At 38.3% G+C, this 19,181-nt stretch overlaps 2 protein-coding genes across 3 annotated transcripts; both read left to right on the forward strand.

Moving 5' to 3' along the window:
• The first annotated feature begins 457 nt into the window (after positions 1-457).
• crk (v-crk avian sarcoma virus CT10 oncogene homolog) lies at positions 458-4,781 on the forward strand. The gene is made up of 3 exons (XM_017491381.3): positions 458-998; positions 1,911-2,479; positions 2,560-4,781. Exons 1-3 carry the CDS (start codon positions 779-781, stop codon positions 2,695-2,697), a joined length of 927 nt encoding a protein of 308 aa, XP_017346870.1. The 5' UTR covers positions 458-778; the 3' UTR covers positions 2,698-4,781.
• A 2,542-nt stretch (positions 4,782-7,323) lies between these two features.
• On the forward strand, positions 7,324-18,477 carry ywhae1 (tyrosine 3-monooxygenase/tryptophan 5-monooxygenase activation protein, epsilon polypeptide 1). Of its 2 annotated transcripts, XM_017491234.3 has the most exons (7): positions 7,324-7,525; positions 9,482-9,681; positions 9,768-9,874; positions 10,341-10,547; positions 10,907-11,043; positions 12,777-12,818; positions 17,390-18,477. In XM_017491234.3, the coding sequence occupies exons 1-6, from the start codon at positions 7,462-7,464 to the stop codon at positions 12,782-12,784; spliced, it is 723 nt and encodes a 240-aa protein (XP_017346723.1). In that variant the 5' UTR covers positions 7,324-7,461; the 3' UTR covers positions 12,785-12,818; positions 17,390-18,477. The 2 variants fall into 2 exon arrangements, with proteins under 2 accessions (XP_017346723.1, XP_017346722.1); XM_017491233.3 differs by lacking the exon at positions 12,777-12,818 and having other exon boundaries at positions 7,326-7,525.
• Positions 18,478-19,181: the final 704 nt, after the last annotated feature.

Genomic DNA, 19,181 nt, shown 5'->3' on the forward strand with positions numbered 1-19,181 from the left:
TTCAAGTCACTGCAAATATGACAATGCTTTTAAGAGTAAGTGTAAAAAAATATATTATAATAATAATAATAATAATAATAATAATAATAATAATAATAATAATAATAATAATAATAATTTGATTCATATAGACAGGATGACAGAAGATTATGTGGCGTTTAATCTTTCCACAGTGTACAAGGGATAAAAGAACCAGTCATGACTCACTTTTCAAATAAACTACACCCAAATTAATGTTCAGCATTGTGAGTACTGAAGCAGAAAAGTGTGGACTTTTCCGTTTTAGCGTCTGACTTTTCCGTGTCTGTTATTCCTCTCATGACATAACCGTGCTGTAATTTTCTCAAAATTCCTCCTTATCTAAATGGTTATTTCTAGAAGATGTGTGTGTGTTGTATTATTTCTGGAAGGTGTCGATAATGATTATGGAGGGTTCGTGACGTCACATCCGGGAAATAAGTGCAAAGATTGTTTCACCAGTCCGCCATTTCAAATATTTGAACTTACCCAGTGACAATTTCTAGTGCAAGTCGCGGTGCCGTTAGTTTATCTGCTAGTCTGGGGGAAAGCGGCCGCGGGTTTGGTTGTGCACATGTGCGCTGGAGCTGTGGCACTTTTTTTCCGGACTGGTTGTGAGTAAAGGCGGATGCTGTGGCTTCTCGGGACGAGTTTAACGGCGGAAAGGCGCTGAAGTTTTTGTATGAGCTGAGCTGAGCGCGACTGGCGGATCCGGACACACAGCAGGCCCGGGTGAAGCCTCGGCTTTTGGGTGGCAGCCATGGCCGGACACTTCGACGCGGACGACCGGGGAAGCTGGTACTGGGGCAGACTTAGCCGACAAGAGGCCGTGTCCCTGCTGCAGGGACAGAGACATGGCGTCTTTTTAGTGCGGGACTCTATTACCAGCCCCGGAGACTATGTGCTGTCCGTGTCAGAAAACTCTAAAGTCTCTCATTATATCATCAACAGCATCAGCAACAGCCGGCAGTCCGCCCCGGGTAAGACTGCGCTAATGCATGGACCTGGCTAACTGAAGCTAAACTAGCGTTAACACTAACGCGCGCTTAACTCCAACACCAACGCGCTTATTCCTTTAAGTGTGTCCTTCTTATCCACAGCAGTTTTATCCCCACGAAATGGCTTCTAAACACCAGAAACGTTTAGCTTCTATAGATACCTAACGTTAGTATTTTAATTTAGCTTTTCAGCTAGCTAACGTTAGTTAGCCCCATGCTAACGTTCTCTGCAGCTAGCGTTGCTTGACGTTGTGCACATCTTTTAGGAAACTTTATTCATGTATGTGGCGTCTTAAAAACTGTTTGACTTCCCCTAGACTAATATTGACCAATCAAGTTGATCTTCATTTGTTAGGAGATATAAGGAGATTATGAGTTACCGTTAGCTTTGCTAGTTAGCTTGTAAGCTAGCTAACCAGTCAAATACCGTGAGCATGTAATGCAGTAGAGTAGAAAGTCACAAATATAGACGTGGGTAAGAGTGGAGGGTAATTTTGTCTTTTGTACCCCACAATGCTCACACATTATTGAGCATTGCATTATTATAAATACATATTTGTGTTGCAGAAAACTGTTTAAGTCTTTGACATTGACAGGTTAGAACACAATAGGTGAATTAAAATATATCTTATTGTTAATATGTTAAAGGATTGATTTAAAGATCCATCTTAAGTCCTGATGATGTTTCAGATATTAGCAAAATGGTTAAACAGAGGTTGTTGGTCCACAATTTCTTACGTAGTCTTAAATATAAATGTCTTTGCACAATTGCATTGGACCAGATCATTCCAGCACTCAGAGCTGGCTTCAGCTCAAGACAATGTAGGCATTTATGTAAACTTGCTATTTATTCACCAGGAATTGTATAATCTCTTGTCTCCATCTCCCTCTCAGGCCTGGCTTCTCGCTTTCGTATTGGAGACCAGGAATTTGATGCACTACCTGCCCTGCTGGAGTTTTATAAGATACACTACCTAGACACCACCACTCTGATTGAGCCCATCAACAAAGCCAAGTACTCGGGGATTGGTGTTGGTTGCACAGGGCCAGGAGGAGTTCCCCAGAGGCTTGAGGAGGAATATGTCCGTGCTCTGTTCGACTTTCCTGGCAACGATGATGAGGACCTGCCCTTTCGAAAGGGTGATGTCCTGCGGGTTTTGGAGAAGCCTGAAGAGCAGTGGTGGAACGCGCAGAATTCAGAAGGCCGTGTAGGTATGATTCCCGTGCCGTATGTGGAGAAATTCCGGCCTGCTTCTCCTACGTCAGGGACCCTGTGCGGTGGAGGAACGGGCACTGTGGGGAATTCAGATGGCCACAATTCCCAATCCCCTCCTGTGCTTGGTGAGCCAGGCCCGTATGCCCAGCCCACATCTTTACCCAACCTGCAAAATGGGCCCGTGTTGGCCAGAGCGGTCCAGAAAAGAGTTCCCAATGCTTATGATAAGACAGCTCTTGCTTTAGAGGTAATTCATCATTGAGAAGGTACAACTTTGCATTTTGTCCTTGTTGTGTTCTTGCGTTAACATTTTGTTCCCTGCTTCAGGTTGGCGACTTGGTAATGGTGACGAAGATCAACGTAAACGGGCAATGGGAGGGCGAGTGCAAGGGAAAGAGAGGCCATTTTCCCTTCACACATGTGCGCTTACTGGATCAGCACAACCCCGATGACGACCCGAGCTGAGATTGGAGACTAGTTTTCCTATACAGCCCTTAAATGCACACACCCTCTCCTCACTCACCTCATAATTGATGTGCCCAGCAGTAGCCTCTTCTACTAGATCCTTTTCCTGTATGTCCGTTCATTCTGTGCCATCATGTCGTTCATGCCAATATATACATCCATTTCCTGATTAGATCTTATGCAACGATTGAAATGAATCGTTCAGTAAACACTAAACACCATGGACATTTCTATAGTTTACCATAGATCGAATGTTGGTGTGAATATTGTGCATATTTAAAAAAAAGGGGGGGGGACAAGTCTGCTTGGACTCGAAGCTTAAGCAGTTTGGTGTTGCTATAAGGGACTGTTGCTCTGCGTTTGAGTAGCATACACTACTCGTACTGATTTGCTAAAAAATCTGGCTGCATTGAAGGAGATTCGTTTGGAGCCGTCCATCACACTACAAATAATCTACCATGTGATTATGTACAAGATGTCTGAGAGAAAATGCTGATCATACATGTATTGTTTACTATTACATGCTTAATTTTGTATTCCTTTAAGCATTTTTGTGCACACAGAAGTATTTTTGTGTTGAGTGTTGTTAGTTAAACTCCCTTTCATTTCTTATTGATCACTACAGAGGAGGGTTTCTGGACCGTGGACACTTTATTTAGCAGTTACAAATCAATTTTGGTTGGGGGGGGGGGGCACAAGGTCACTTGAATGAACTTGTGTGTCTATTAAAAGAAGTAGTACTTATAGCTGTTTTTTTGTGCCACCCCACTAAAATGCAACTAATTTTACCACTTTGATAAACACCGTGAGATTGTATGTGTCACTGTGTGTAACATGTAAATGCCTCAAACATGTCTCTAGAATTGTATAGGACACTACAGTAGTCTTCATGTATGATTGTTTTATGTATCTGTAAGCCAGCTGATTAGCAGTTTAACTGTACAGCAATATTTGCAATCACACATCACTGCTTCATAGTGGCAATGTTATCACTTGTTATATATAACACTAATAGTTCCTTTAACCAGCTGTTTGCCTTTATTGCAAAAGCACCGAATAATTGAAGCAAATTGTCTTTAATATAGCCTCATAAACAATGGATAAAATAGCGTTCAAGGATCGTGAAGAGCCCTCTTGTATTTAAACAATGTATTCCTCTTACTGTAACTGTTTACCACTTTTTGAAGAAGAAAAAGGAACTAATGAAATTGATTCACTAAACAAATGTATAGCACTGATTGAAAGACCATCAGAAAACACCAGGGGCATGATTATTGTTAGCAGTCCGTTGAATGATAAGATTTAACATCGTGTTTAATCATTTGAATAGGGACAATCACCTGAGAACTCTCTCCCTCCATTATATCTGAAATGTGAAGGCTGGGTATGAAGAAATAGTAAAGTCACTTGCTACACATTGGTGGTGGTTGAGGAGATCCCCCCCTTATAGTGTAAGGTGCTTTGAGTGCCTAGAAAAGCACTATATAGATCTAAGGAATTAAGTCAAATTCATACATGAATGAAGGATTTTTTTTCTGCTTTAGTGCTGAATGCAATTAAGACAAGTGTTTAACTAGGGAGTGTAAAATCTCATTTGAAGTGTTTCTACAGTTCTAAGCTGAAATTGAATTCCAAACATGTAATAAGCCATAAAACATCAGGTGATGGCATCCAATAGAAACGTAAACTGAGATGACCTTCCTACCTGATTTCCCTATTTCTGTCACAAACTGTATCAAATGAAGATTCATACAGGGTTGTGATGAGTCTCATGTCTAAGATTGTTTAATCATTGTTGGTTTCATTCCTAGTAATTATGACTAATGCATCTAAATAAAGAACCACCATGTGCTATGTCCAAGTCTGGCTGAGAATTGACAGTGCCCTGTACTTTTTTTTAACTTAAAGTATTATTTTTATTGTCTTTAGTAAAAATTTACATATTTTCTTGTGACATTAATCTATGTTCATCTAAGTCCTTCATAAAACATCTAAATGTGTTTGGGTTTTTTTTTTTTCTTGGATCAGCCTGTTCCTGTACATGCAATGAAGATAACCCCCAATAGTAAACTATTTAAACCCTGTTCTTCTGTCTGTGTCAGTAATTTTGAGCAGCATATCTGACTGATATATATGCATTCATCACTGTCAAATACAGTACATGTTCACGTATTCATTGATCTTTAGTAACCACTTGATCCTGTTAAGGGTACTGGTGAATCCAAAGCCCTGGGAAGACTGGGCGTGAGGTGGGAATACACCCTGGATAGGATGCCAATCCATCACAGGGCACCTTGCACACATAATCACACTCTCATAGACAGTCCACCTACTGGCATGTTTTTGGGCCTTAGGAGGAAACATTGAGTACACTCAATGGACCTACTGTACCATTATTTAGAGGATCTCATGTCTTCTACTGTGCACTTAAAGCTCTTTAGGGATGTACGCTCACTGAGAACTTTATTAGGAACACTATAGTAATATTGGGTAGGGCCTCTCTTTGCACCACTGAAGAACTCATTGTCATGTTCATGAAACCAGATGACTTTTGCTTTGTGACATGGTGCATTATCATGCTGGAAGTAGCCATTAGAAGATGGGTAAATTGTGGCCATGAGGAAATGCACATGGTCAGCAACAATACTCAAAAAGGCTGTGGCATTCAAGCGATGATTAATTGGTATTAATGTCCCAAAGTGTGTCAAGAAGACATTCCCCACAACATTACACCACCTCCATCAGCCTGGACTGTTGACACAAGGCAGGTTGGGTCCATGGATGCCCGTACCCATAGCCGTTGCACAATGATTGACTGATTAGATAATATAGAAAATATAGGTCCCAAATAGCATATTTTCATATAATTCTCACAGATTATAATTAGGTGAATTCATTACAAAGAGCTAACTGATACTGATTAATGTATCCAGAATAATTTAGTTTAACTTAATAATTTTTATTGGCAAGTAACAAGTTGGCCTGGGCAAAACAGCAGCTTACAAATCAATTACAGCATACAAATAAAATAACGGGATATAATGCAAAAGCTTAGACAGTGCAACCACACAGACTCCAGTACAGTGCCATCAATGTGTCTCATTATCTTAAAGAAGTAGAATGTTAAAAAAAAAAAAAAACTGTCAAAACTAAAAAGAATTATATTGTGACCTAAAGTAAATGATTAATATAATTAAATGGCCAGATTAATTATTAACAACAGTGCAGGTGTCAATTTAAATCATTAAAATTGGAAAGAATTTGGGGTATATTTAAAGTCCCAGGAATTATTAGAAATGGCCTAGGAGCATCTCTACACCTTCAGCATTATAAAGAATGCAAGATCTATGAACATGTTCTATGAATAAGTCTGAAAAATATCTGAAAGTCACCTTCCTGAAAGAAAGTTTGGACAGATTTAGAACTTTCACTCACTCACTTTCAGTAACTTTACTACTTTCAGTAGCTTTATCCTGTCAGCATCACAATATATCCAGAGCCTATCCTGGGAACACTGGGATTGACATGGGACTACAGTCTGGATGGCACACCAGGCCAGCGCAGGGCACCATGTCCACATATTCACACACTCATCTTCGGGCAATTAATCCTAGCCGATCCACCTACCGGCATGTTTAGAAGAAGAAGGCGTTACTTGTCACATATACATTACAGAACAGCGAAATTCTTATTTATTTATTTATTTATTTATTTATTTTAATTATATATCCCAGCTTGTTAGGAAGGTGGGGGTCAGAGCACGTGGTCAGCCATGATACAGTACCCCTGGAGCAGAGAGGGTTAAGGGCCAGACAGTGGCAGCTTGGGGGTGCTGGGGCTTAAACCCCAACCTACTGATCAGTAACCCAGAGCCTTCACCGCTGGTGGTTATGTACACTTTTTTTCATCTCTTCTTTGTAGAGAGAAGTGTGTCCTGATTCTTGTCTACATACATTGCAAGGCTTCTCAATGTAGGGTCCACAAAAAAAAAACCCCTCCAGGGTCCATGAAGCAGAGGTTCATTTTTTGTTTGTTTGTTTGTTTGTTTTTGGTTACAGTGATATAAATCACAACCCACTGTTATATAACTTTGTATATTTATTATTAAGTTCTTATTAGGCTGTTTACCTGGTCCTTGAATCAAATGGGATTAATCCGCTGGTCATTAAATCAAAAACGTAGTCCTGTAGTTCAGTTTCATGTTCGCTCAGTGATATGTTCAGGAATAAAAAGCTCTATAAATTCAATAAATAGACAAAATATTATTGTCAACATTTAAATAACGTTCATGCAATTAATGTGTGTGTGTGGGGGGGGGGGGGGGGGGGGTGATATTATTGAAACTTGATCCTTTAGCGTCCACAATGTGTTAATAAACAGGACAATCTGAGACGTAAATCACAACAATAAGGACAATTCAAAATGTATTTTAAACAAATCAATAAATATTTATTTTTTATGCTAAATACAAATACATAAACATACTTTCCATATATAATAATAATATCATGGATTTCTTTTTTTAATCTTAAATAAAACCGTTTCCGAAAGGTTGAAGGATAAACTAAGGACTATGGTTGGTCCCTGCTGTTGTCCAAAGTTCCCGGATGAAAGCCTCCGCCATTTTTCCTCCAGTTTCACCGGCGGTCGCGCTTCAGTACCATTCAGGCTGCAGCTGCTGGCTTGTGCGAGGGCCTGCTGCTTTATTCACGCTCCTCTTCTTCAAATCCGTCGCTGAAGTCCACTCTCTGCACATTATTCACTATGGCTAATCGGGAGGATTTAGTATATCAAGCTAAGCTTGCTGAACAAGCAGAGAGATATGACGGTAAGATGAATGTTAAAAGAAGCGGTGTTATCTGAACGCTAGCCCGTTACCTCACACTAACGCTAGCTCGGGCGTAGTGTTTCCTAGCTAGCGCTAGTTAGCCTGGTAGCTAATTTTAGCCACCTAGCTTATGCAGCAAATGTAAACAACTAGTTAAACTGGTTAATAGGTAGGATAAAGCTGTATAGTTAACCTGCTTTCTGGGTCGGTTAACGAGTATGCGTTTCGCCTGAACAAACTACTTGGATCATCAGAATTCGATGAGGGACGGAATGAAGATGGAGACGTTAGTGGAACAGACAAAATGGCGGATAGTTATTGGGCGAGGCGAGCTGTTGCTAGCCAAGGCAGGGGGGTGGGGTGGTGCTGGGGGGGAGTTACAGACCTCTACACCCCACCTGACACCGACAGATTTAATTATAGGTTGCAGTAATCGTGATTAAACAAATCTGCTGGTTTACTCTTTGAATAAATCTCGGTTGTCAACACAGCAACGTTGTTAGTAACGTCATTTCCAAACTTGTTAGGTTACAGCCTGAAGTAGGTACAGCAGCAGGCTGAGCTCATGTAGTGAGAGTGTTATATAGAGCAACGCTGCTGCATGCCGACGAGGCTTTCTCCTCAGCTTGGTGCAAAAAAAAAACCCATGACAATACGCAGGTGAATTCGACGAACTCGTCCAAGTAATATGAAACACAGTTACCTGTCATTTTTATTAATTTAAGATACATTTCCGAAGATAATAGTAATGAGAACACGAGGACATTTTTTTTGTCAAACTGGCTAGGTGACTGCTATCTGAAGCAGTGGATCCAGTCTACTATAGTGATCAGTGTATTCCCAAGCACTAAACGGTAGTTTAACTTAAGTTTAAAATGCCCCTGAAATTAAAACTGGTCTTTTAAGAGCTATTTGATGCCTGTCAGTTAGTTAGTGTTATGGACACTGCAGTATATCTGCACAAAAAAATAGTATTGGATATGTTCACGCTTTGCTTTTATAGTTTGTGATTTGATTGAGTAAAATGATTAGTGTTTTGATGACTCATCCTGCACTAGTTTTGTGTTCATCCAATGAAATACTCTCTAGAGTGTAGATGTTCGGGCCCACTGGATGGGTCTTGCTTTACAATAGCAGCTTGTTAGGAGCAAGCATGGTTTCACTGTGTTTTCTTGCACATTATTATTGTTTTTCTTTCTTTAAAAACAAACTCACTCTCCATTGCTTGGTGTGCAAGAGGGTGCAATCTGTGCAAATTCAGTTATATGACAAGAGCATCTTGGAGGCATGCTTTACCAACCAGAGCTGTTTATTGCCAGAATGTTGTACTGCCTCAGATTGATCAAGAAACAAACTGCCTTTATACACAGTCAAGGCCTCTCCATCAGGAATAATAAGTAATATAATTTTAATCTACCATTCAGCTGTGACGGAGCTCTCCATCACCGTCCGCGCTGCTGACAATAGAATTCGACACGGCGTCATTCACACCATATATAGTTGTTTAGGATCTCATCGTTGTTAAAGTGCATATGTGGAGAAATGCTCCACAGTTTAAAAAAAAAAAAAAAACCCTCTTATTAAACGCTTCACCGTGTTCAACATTTCGCTTGATCGCTAAGGTACTGTCAGGTCATGTTTAAATTCGGTGTGGGTGTGGAATATCTTAAATGCTGTTGGTATATTTCTTGTTGTAAAGGAAATATGTTCACATACATGTTAATTAAGCAGTGGATCCGAACACTCAGATGCTAAAATACTACTGTAGTGTATTTTTATTTTGTAAGCACTCAGTCTTAATGTGTATCTGTCACGTATTGGAAATATGAAATCACTAATCATAGCATGACAAGTGTGCCTCAATAATTAATGAATGGATAAGAGATTTATTGTTGCAGTGAAACAAACACCACTGTGCAAAGATTACTCTGTTAAGTCACTGTTTAATTTTTATAGAAATGGTTGAGTCCATGAAGAAGGTGGCAGGGATGGACGTCGAGCTCACAGTGGAGGAGAGGAACCTGCTGTCGGTGGCCTACAAGAATGTCATTGGAGCCAGAAGAGCATCCTGGAGGATAATTAGCAGCATCGAGCAGAAAGAAGAAAGCAAGGGAGGAGAGGACAAATTGAAGATGATCCGGGAGTACAGGCAAACAGTAAGGAGTTATGATCCAGTTAATCCAATCGTAAAGCAATTGCCAGTTTTGTTCTGCGTCTCAGTCAGAATGTTTTTCATATTCAGGTTGAGACAGAGCTGAAATCGATTTGCAATGATATCCTCGATGTGCTGGACAAGCACCTAATTCCAGCTGCTACTTCAGGAGAGTCCAAGGTGTTCTACTACAAAATGTATGTAATTCATCTTGTAAAAAGGTGCAAGTGAAACATGTATTAATGCTATTTTGGACATATGGAAAAGGATACGACAAAAAAGGGATTTCTGAAATAGGGATTACCTCACGAATGGATTAATATGGTTATATCAAAAAGGATTATATGTATAGGTTAATATATTGTATCTAATCATAGTAATTCATTTTGGTAAACAGATGTCCTCGTCTCAAACTGTTCATCCCCAATTTTGCTGCTTGCCATTTTTTAATATTCATTATTTTCTTGGACATAATACATATTAAGCATTCAACATATATCGTTTTTAAACTGTTTATATCACACATTGCAATGTAAAAAGCTGCCACATGTAACTGTGGGAAAATTTTCAGAAGAGCCTCAAACGAAAGTGGGGAATGGCTGCATATATATATATATATATATAACATAATCACACTTTTTGCTTGTGTCTCTGATTTCATAGGAAGGGGGACTACCACAGGTATCTCGCTGAGTTTGCCACAGGAAATGACAGGAAGGAGGCTGCAGAAAACAGTTTGGTTGCTTACAAAGCTGCTAGTGATATTGCAATGACAGACCTTCAACCTACACACCCTATTCGTTTGGGTCTCGCTTTGAACTTCTCCGTATTCTACTATGAAATCCTCAATTCTCCTGACCGTGCATGCAGGTTTGTGTTTGCATTTTTATTATTATTATTTTTTTAAATGCAGTTCTGAGATATAACTCCAGAAGCAGCCCACAGTTTGCCAATCTCTCACTGTATTATGTAGATTGTTGAGCTTTTAATATGGCTTGTCAATTGGTCAGACAGATGAACTGTGAGCACTATCCTTAAAGGCTAATTAAAGAGGAAGCCCATTTTGGCTCCTACTATCTTAGGTTCACGTGTTGGTCGCTTGGGAATCGGCAGTGACTAATGCTGGGAGAACGCTCGGGCTGAAATGTCAGCTCTGTGTCTAATATCTTACCTTCTTGTTTAATTGGGAAGGCAGTACAACAAAGTAACGCGATTATTATTGGTTTCAGGTTGGCGAAGGCAGCATTTGATGATGCTATTGCTGAGCTTGACACGTTGAGTGAAGAAAGCTACAAGGACTCCACACTCATCATGCAGTTGTTACGTGATAATCTGACACTATGGACTTCAGATATGCAGGGTGACGGTAAGGCAGTCAGCATGCATCACACACCTGATTTCAAAATAGAGGATAGCCATAAGAAATTAGTGGAACAGGAGTCTAATATAATATACAGTATGTGGACACCTGACCATCACATCTATATGTGCTTGTTGAACATCCAATTACAAAGTTAATCTCTTCCCCCTTTACTGCTGTAACAGCCTCCATTCTTCTGGGAAGGCTTTCCATTGGATTTTGGAGCATGGCTGTGATGATTTGATAATTTAGTCACAAAAGTATTAGTGAGATCAGGTACTGGTGTGAAGTCCTGGTGCACAGATGCCGTTCTAGTTTATCCCAAAGGTGTTCAGTGGGATTGAGATCAGGGCTCTATGCAGGCCACTAAAGTTCTTCCAATCCAAACTTGGCAAACCGTGTCTTTATAGAGCTCGCTTTGTGCTCAGCAGCATTGTCATGCTGGAACATGTTTTGGTGCCTTAGTGCCTGTGGCAGGAAAATGTAATGCTACAGCATATAAACATGTCCTGTACTATTGTGCTTCCGTCTTTGTGGCAACAGTTTGGGGAAGAACATATGGGCGTGGCAGTCAGGTGTTCACAAACCTTTGGCTGTATGGTGTAATTTAAGTAGGGCTGGGTGGTATGACAAAAATATATCACAATAATTGGACACTTCTGTGATACACAATTCGCATCATGATGTAGAATTTAAAACCATAGTAAAATAAACAAAAACCCGTTAAACTGACTTTGATGATTCTTTTAATGCCTACAAAGAATTTTTTTAAATTACATCAAATCAAAGGCATCCATTCAGTACCATTTAATTTGTAATTATTACAAACAAACAAAAATACATCACTATACCAGCGATACCTCAGCTACATCAATATACCAGCTATATAATTTATCACGATATCCATATTATATGTATCGCTCAGCCCTAAATCTTAGTGCCAGTGGGGGAAAAAATGCGAGATTTTCTTGCATGTCTCCTGGCATTGTGGGCACCTTTTATTTCTCCATGTATCGCTACAATGTTTTTTTGTTTGTTGGTTGGTTTTTTTGTTAGAGCATTTTGTCACCACTTGGAAATTAACATAAAAAATTTCTAACAATAAAAAGTCTCATTAGAAAGCTTACACTTTGCTCCCATGAGGATAAATTGTGCCAGTTGTTACTCTACAGTAGCTACTAGCTAGCCACAAACACCTAATTATAGAGGCAAAATCATATATTTTAACTGACTAACATGAGAGTCTAATCAGATGTTTCTTTTAGTTCTACTTATTTTTATTCAAGTTTGCTTGGATACCAGTATGTCCAGCTCTTGAATTCTGAATAACAAGTGCTGTATTTCTCTTTGTAAACAGTGAGTAAAGTAATACAGATGACTCACTGTACATTATCTTCAGAGACAGAGTACTGCGTGGCACTTGGGTAAATAACTATAGGAAGCCCTTGTGCATGTTAATTAAGGAATTGTAACTAGTTATCCATTAACTAGTTCCCACTGTGCTTCCAGCAAAACATTTCAACAATCTAAATATTATTTGTGTCCTTTTCAATAAATCAGTAACTTGGGAGATTAAATAAAGCATTTGAAATGCATTCGTACTATGAATAGGAGAAATTAGGATCAATATCAAACACACAATCTCTGCAGTCTGTATTAAATTTCTATATAATGTTTGTTGTACAAAATGTATTTGTCGTCCACTTAACCATTTCCCCCTCCCCTTTCTTACTGTTTAGATTCCTAAAGGGTGTTAAGTTAATTGCCTACAAATTGTATTTGTAAGTGAGCCCATTTCTTGCTCTGCTATGTTGCTAACCAGACACTCACCTTAACCTGTGCTAAGGTTTGCTAAGTTCAGAAAACTACTTGTGTGTCTCAAGCATGTCTTGATATTAACAGTTTTATGGAGATTAAAATATGAGAAATATGAGTCTGCAGATGCGGAGGCTTCGTTGTGGAAAACACAATGTGTTTGTGGTTATAAATTACCGTTACTATTAGTATAATTGTAAATGCTTACCTGAGGGCATCTGGTAATATGAACAGTTGCTGCCAAAAGTCACATTTTCTTACTCAGGGTTCTCAAAGTCATTGTGTCCAGGGATCCTTTTAACTGTTTTATGAACCCCATGTTGTGAACCGTGGCTCTATCTATATAATATTAGTTCCATAAAATGAAAATTATTAATGGATTGTATGAGCTCCAAGATGCAATCTAAAAAGAATGCTGGTTTAAGTACATGGTTTAAATACAAACTTTTTAATTAAAACTCTTTTTGTAGCCAGGGACCCTTTTTAACTGTATTTTTATTTATTTATTTTTTTAAATGCACAGAATTCCTCAGCACAGTTTATTTAATAAATGTTATCCTATTATTTAGATATTCTCGTTAAATTTGTACAATTTTTCCACGTTACACTCACAGAACACATTTACATTATTTGCAGGTGTACTTGTTTGGAGTAATTGTGGTTTGGATTGAATTGATTCAGCTTAAGGGACCAGATAGGGTCAGATAGTCTAATAATAAACATTGTAATTTTGGTAATTGACTGAACACCATGTTGAGAATTGTGGCTCTATCGATATAAAATGAATCCGATAAAAGGAAAATAATTGATGAATTGTATGAGCGTCAGGATGAAATATAACAAGCATACTAGTTTGTGCAAGTAAAAAAAACTTGAGTTTAAAAGAACCGTATACAAACAGTTTAAGTCTTACACGAATACAGGAAATGTTTTTTTTAATGGCTTTTTCCCCAAAAGAGCATATTAAATATTTATATAATAATTATATGAATAAATATAATGTTTCAAAGGGGCTGCCAAGCTTAATTTTAAAATCTAATGAGTAGTGGCTTAACTATGTTCAGTCTGGACATACGGATGTGAAAATTTTCCAAAAGAATTAGGAGGTTAATCAAGTAATGGCCCTAATGTTATTGCTGTTATATTTACAAAACTTAAAAGTCTCTTCTAAGCCGAGGACTCTCAGCACACGTTCTGCTTTCAGAATGAATATGTTAAATTAAATAGCTGGATCACCACATTCATATCTACACTTCAATAAATTGCTTTATCTTTGCATGTAAAAATATTTTGAATATAGGGAAATTCAACTATTTCTTTTTATCAGATCTGAAACAAATATAAGACTGTTAAGCCTATTTCCGGATATTTCTACGCATTTTAATCTTGAGATGATCTTAATCTATTAGCACATAATTTTGCTTATCTCAAGTTTATTTCTAGAAAGAAAAAATATCTGCCAATAGAATAAGGCCATTTTGAGCCTGAAGTGAGTAAATGTGACTAGTAATAGCTGTAATGATCTTATACTTGCTAAGATTTTTTGCAGCATATGAGTTTACAGTACCTATAGTTACAGTTTTTCTAAAAGATCAAGAATGTGGATAATTCACATGACCAGATGTCCTCATCTGAGTACTTTGCAAGTATCGTTGCATATCTGATGATCACTGATGGTCTCTTACAGAGACTGACTGTGAAATACCGCTGTTGTGAGTGTAGTGCATGAACTGGAAACAGTATTAGTACTATTGAGGAGAACATAATGGGCCCATTTGAAAGGGATAAAGTGTCTGACTTCCACAAATGGCCACGATAACCCAGATGTACATGTCTGCATCAGTGTGGACAAAACACTCAGTATTAAGGATGCACCGATACAAAATATCAGATTATTTAAGAATGAAATCTACCGATATAGATAGTTTGATGGTTCTACTTTTTTAATACCTTGATTCAAATTACTGATAAGTATGCAACTTTAAAAGAAATGTAAAGAATAACTTTATGATCCGCCACACTGAATACGTTCTCCAGTAAGCAGACTTCTGCAAAATAACGCCAAGGCTCAAGGTGTTTTACAAGTCGCCGAAAGCCGTGTCCTCCACTACGAAGATTGGTTGACCGTCTAGCACGATAAACTCCATTATTCTCTGAATAATGTCTCGAGCTTTTCTGCTGTCTGGTTTGAATGTTCACATGCTGTCAGGTGCTTGCACTATAGACGGTGTAATTGTAGCCTTTGGATGGGATGAAGCTCATCCCTTTTTAACTAAAGCAGCCTCTGCTTTAGCTGTAACGAACGCGTCATATTCCTTCTCGTGTTGAGCTTTAAGGTGGGTAATCAGATTAGATGTGTTAAGTTTTAGCAGCAGTTCCACCTCGTGAATTTCTAGCAGTGCAGAGCTTACAAATTGCAATTCTGCTGTCAATGTCACCCAATGTAAAATAATTCCACACGAGACATTTTCTTCACACACAGCACGAGGTACAGGCTAATTGTCCCCCTTTTGACAGCATACAATCGTCCCTGATCATTGGCTGTTTTTAAACATTTGGCTAATGTCAGAGCACGGATAACTGCTTTTATTGGCCAATACAACAGTGCATCCCTACTTAGTATTACTACTATAACACATGGCTTTGTCTGTTATCAGGTTTATATATTACATTGATTAGCAGTGGACTTATCACTGAATGCATGTTGCTGTGACTCACATGACAGATCTTGCATGTGAACTCTTAAAGCACACTGCCATTGTACCATTGATGTTTCACATGGCTTGGCAGCAGAAGATTGCAGGAAGTTGATTCAGTGAATAAGAGGATGTTTGTGCCTGGTATCAAATCAAATTCAGAAAAAGTAAGATCAGGGCATCTTGAACTTTCCAGACTTGGGGTATTGCTAGTTTGTACTGGGATAAAATTAATGATTTTGTTCGTAATCATCTGCATTATAATACCTCCCTTGGTAAAAACGGATACAGCTCAAATAGTGTGGTGCAGGGATGATGTCATTTTTGGCGCTTTTCCACCGCATGGTACGGCTCGACTCGACTCTGCTCGCTTTTTGGGGGGTTTTCACTGCGGATAGTACCTGAGTGGAAGACGGCACCCATGTTGAGGTGACACTAAACTGCAGTGGAAATGCAAGCTCAGAAAAGTAAAGCGAGCCGAATCGTACCATGCAGTGGAAAAGTGGCTTTTGTATGCCAAATCCCGGAAAGGAGTTAACATTTTAGCCCTTCCGGTTCCATCGTCCTGAATGGGTTGTTTGAATGGGATTTTGGTTAAAAGCCTGAAATAAGGTCTGTGGTGAACACAAGCTCAAAATATTTTCATGTTTTGTTCTACGACATAAAATATGCCACTAATACCCCATTCATGATTTGTAAAGCTTTTACGTGTATTGAAAAAGGCGGTTTCTAACAAGTTACTAAACGGGACTAAAGACCTTGTCTGGGACATTAAATGTAATGTGACACTGTTAGCTTTAGCAGAATACCCAGAGTCTACGAAAGTAAATTTCTTGTTTACTGTTTGTCAACATAACCTTTTATACCCAACAGAGTAAATCCAGATTATGGAAACTGTTTTTAAATCAAGTTTGGAAAAGTTGTAAGAAGCTCAGTGATGACGTTGAACTTGTGCAACTGTGGTGTAGTTCATTTATAGCATAAGGTTAGCTTTTTATCTCTGCCGAGTTGTATTTAGGCTTCAAACTTCATAAAGGTTGTGTTCATTTGTGAAAATTATCTTGATGGACAAAACATGTTAGCATTGTAAACTTTTGTTGATCACAGAGCTTATTTTTTGTGATAATCTAGAAGCCTATGGGAAAATCCTACTGGTTTTTGTCGAGGGAACCAGTGTGATGCTAACTTACGGGTTCCAGTACAAAATGGCGTCACTGCTTTTATAGGCTTCCGCAATTAAGGACTGAAACTTACAACAGCGTTTTTATCGTCAGTGTATCTCCATACATGATGTGCCTCCATGTCCGCTTGGGTGTCAGTGTCCCACAAATATAGTGACGTGTGATATTTAGTTCAGGAATTACTCACAACTGCCGTGCTGCGTTTCCTCTGGAGTGTGCAGTTGACAAACTGTAAAAGAAAATGTTCTCAGCCAACCTTTTGTTCCAGCTGGAGAATTTAACATTCTACTTTGTACAATTGTCATCTAAATATAACCATCATTAATTGTGCACCCCTGGTTATGGTTCGAAGTAAGAACTGGATTTTGAGGACATTTTTGGCACTTGGTTGCACAAGTCCACAGGAATGTGTGCGAGAATTGATCACTTGGGTAATGTTTGTTTTTTTTTTTTTCCCTTATCCACAGTCTGCTTTGTTAATGATTTATTTCTCCTCGTTGCATGCGTTCTCCACTAGAAGTGCTTTGGTGTTGGTTGAACATGCTCTGACTATTGGTGCATTCGGTGTTTGCTGCTGTCAGGACATAATCTTAAAATACACAATTCAAAGAAAGTTGCATGCTGAATTCTGATATGTTGATGTATTTTTTCAATGTGCAGGTGAGGAACAGAATAAAGAGGCGCTGCAAGATGTGGAGGATGAGAACCAGTGAAACATCACAGCCAATATGAGACTCCAGCCCACTCGCCCCTTTCCCAAAGCCCACTCATAAAGGTGGCCACTAAGCCCAACCTCAAGAATGACACGCAACAGCTTGATGCCTCCGTTTTGTTTTGTTTTTTGGTTGTTGTTTTTTTTTGTTCTTTGTTTTATTTTTAATATTCATTTTTTATTATCCCTTCAATTGAAACAAGAAACCACTTCTGAAACAGACATCAACTGTAATTTCTGATGGGCAGAGCTTAGAGATTTTTTTGTTTGTTTGTTTCGTTTTTGTTTTTTGTGTGTGTCCTGGTACAATGTTCCTTTTTTTAAGTTTATTTGCTTTGTTCCTCAACATTTTATCAGTTGCTGGATATATTTGAGTTTTTTTCTTAATGTAATTGCAAAATTAACTTTTATTACTATTACTGATATGTCTACTATTAGGCTATTAGTTGGTGGAGCTGTAATATTTGTGTTAGTGCAATTATCAAATGCAGTTAAAATGATTAAACCTTGGAAAGGGCAAGTCAAAAATAAAGTGCTCTTTTTGTCAATTTAGTTTTTCAGAGCAAGTTTGCAAGTTTCTTTATCCATGTGGAGCAAAATGCTTAACATCACAAAGTAGGAGTTACGTAGTGATACTTAGCAGTGGTGCGGACTGTAATCTGTGCTAAAATACTGTATTATGCACATAGGCTGATGGTGGATGGATAGTTGCAGCTCTAAAATTGAAGGAGCCTTGTTGCTTTTAGAACTTAAAATGCAGATCTCCATTGGCTGTTTGAAAAATATTAAAAAGCACTAATAAAGTTGATTTTAAGCTCTCATAAGTATATGAAATAGTCTATTTCCCTTCTTCCCCTAAATTTATATATTGCCTACAATTTATTCTGTACTTTTTGTTCATATTTAATTTGATGCTAATTTGTACTACTACTGGAAATTTGACTGGAGCCACAGATAAAGAATCTGTATTATTGTTCTTCTAGAGAAACAGCATGGAATTAACATTGGAGTTAAAATAAAACTGCCTCAAATACAACCTTTTTGTGATTTTAATTTTGCATGTTTTATAATAATATGCATTTTCCATGCTGATTAAAATGGGAAACCGTTCATTAAACAGTTATATGAACACGAAACTGCTTTTATGTTTCGTCTAGAATGGGGCACAATCACAAAAAGACAGATCGGCCATTAACTGTAACTTTGAGACGTTAGTGTGGGGTTCTAGTGGAACCTTTTGAATGGAAAACATTTATTATTTAACTATTGACTATTTCATGGAGCTATAAAAGCTTCTTGACAGGATGATGATCAAACTTATGCAACTTAGTTCATTATACTCAAATGGTAATCAGTTTCAGTGTTCTTTGTTTTGCATTTTGGCATGTAACATTTTTAATCCAGTGCATGAAAATAAAAAATAATTATAAAAGCACTGAGAATTAAGCTTGGGTATCTTGGTGCAGAAGAAGAATCAAAACCAACTCCTACACTTGAGAAGCAACTTGTCCCGTTCACAAGCCCTTAGGTCCAAAAACATTACCATTATGTTTCACTTCTCATTGCCAATACAGTAAAGCAGTGGTCACCAACCTTCTTCCTTGAGATCTCCAACCAAAATCTAACACCTGTTTTAGTTGATTAAGAACTTAAGGCTTCTAATGATTAGATGGTCAGGTGGGCAAGATTATGGTTGGAGCTAAAGTCTTCAACAAGGTAGATCTTCAGGAACAGGGTCAG

This window comes from Ictalurus punctatus, chromosome 17 (assembly GCF_001660625.3).
Source record: "Ictalurus punctatus breed USDA103 chromosome 17, Coco_2.0, whole genome shotgun sequence".
In the NCBI taxonomy this organism is placed as follows: Eukaryota; Metazoa; Chordata; class Actinopteri; order Siluriformes; family Ictaluridae; genus Ictalurus; species Ictalurus punctatus.

Bases quoted from the DNA above. Each gene is read 5' to 3' on its own strand.
- ywhae1 (XM_017491233.3), top strand. From the start codon at position 7,462: ATGGCTAATCGGGAGGATTTAGTATATCAAGCTAAGCTTGCTGAACAA. The intron at 7,526-9,481 runs GTAAGATGAATG...TAATTTTTATAG, and splicing joins ACAAGCAGAGAGATATGACG to AAATGGTTGAGTCCATGAAG. The intron at 11,044-17,389 runs GTAAGGCAGTCA...TTCAATGTGCAG, and splicing joins TTCAGATATGCAGGGTGACG to GTGAGGAACAGAATAAAGAG.
- crk (XM_017491381.3), top strand. From the start codon at position 779: ATGGCCGGACACTTCGACGCGGACGACCGGGGAAGCTGGTACTGGGGC. The intron at 999-1,910 runs GTAAGACTGCGC...TCTCCCTCTCAG, and splicing joins CAGCCGGCAGTCCGCCCCGG to GCCTGGCTTCTCGCTTTCGT. The intron at 2,480-2,559 runs GTAATTCATCAT...TCCCTGCTTCAG, and splicing joins AGACAGCTCTTGCTTTAGAG to GTTGGCGACTTGGTAATGGT.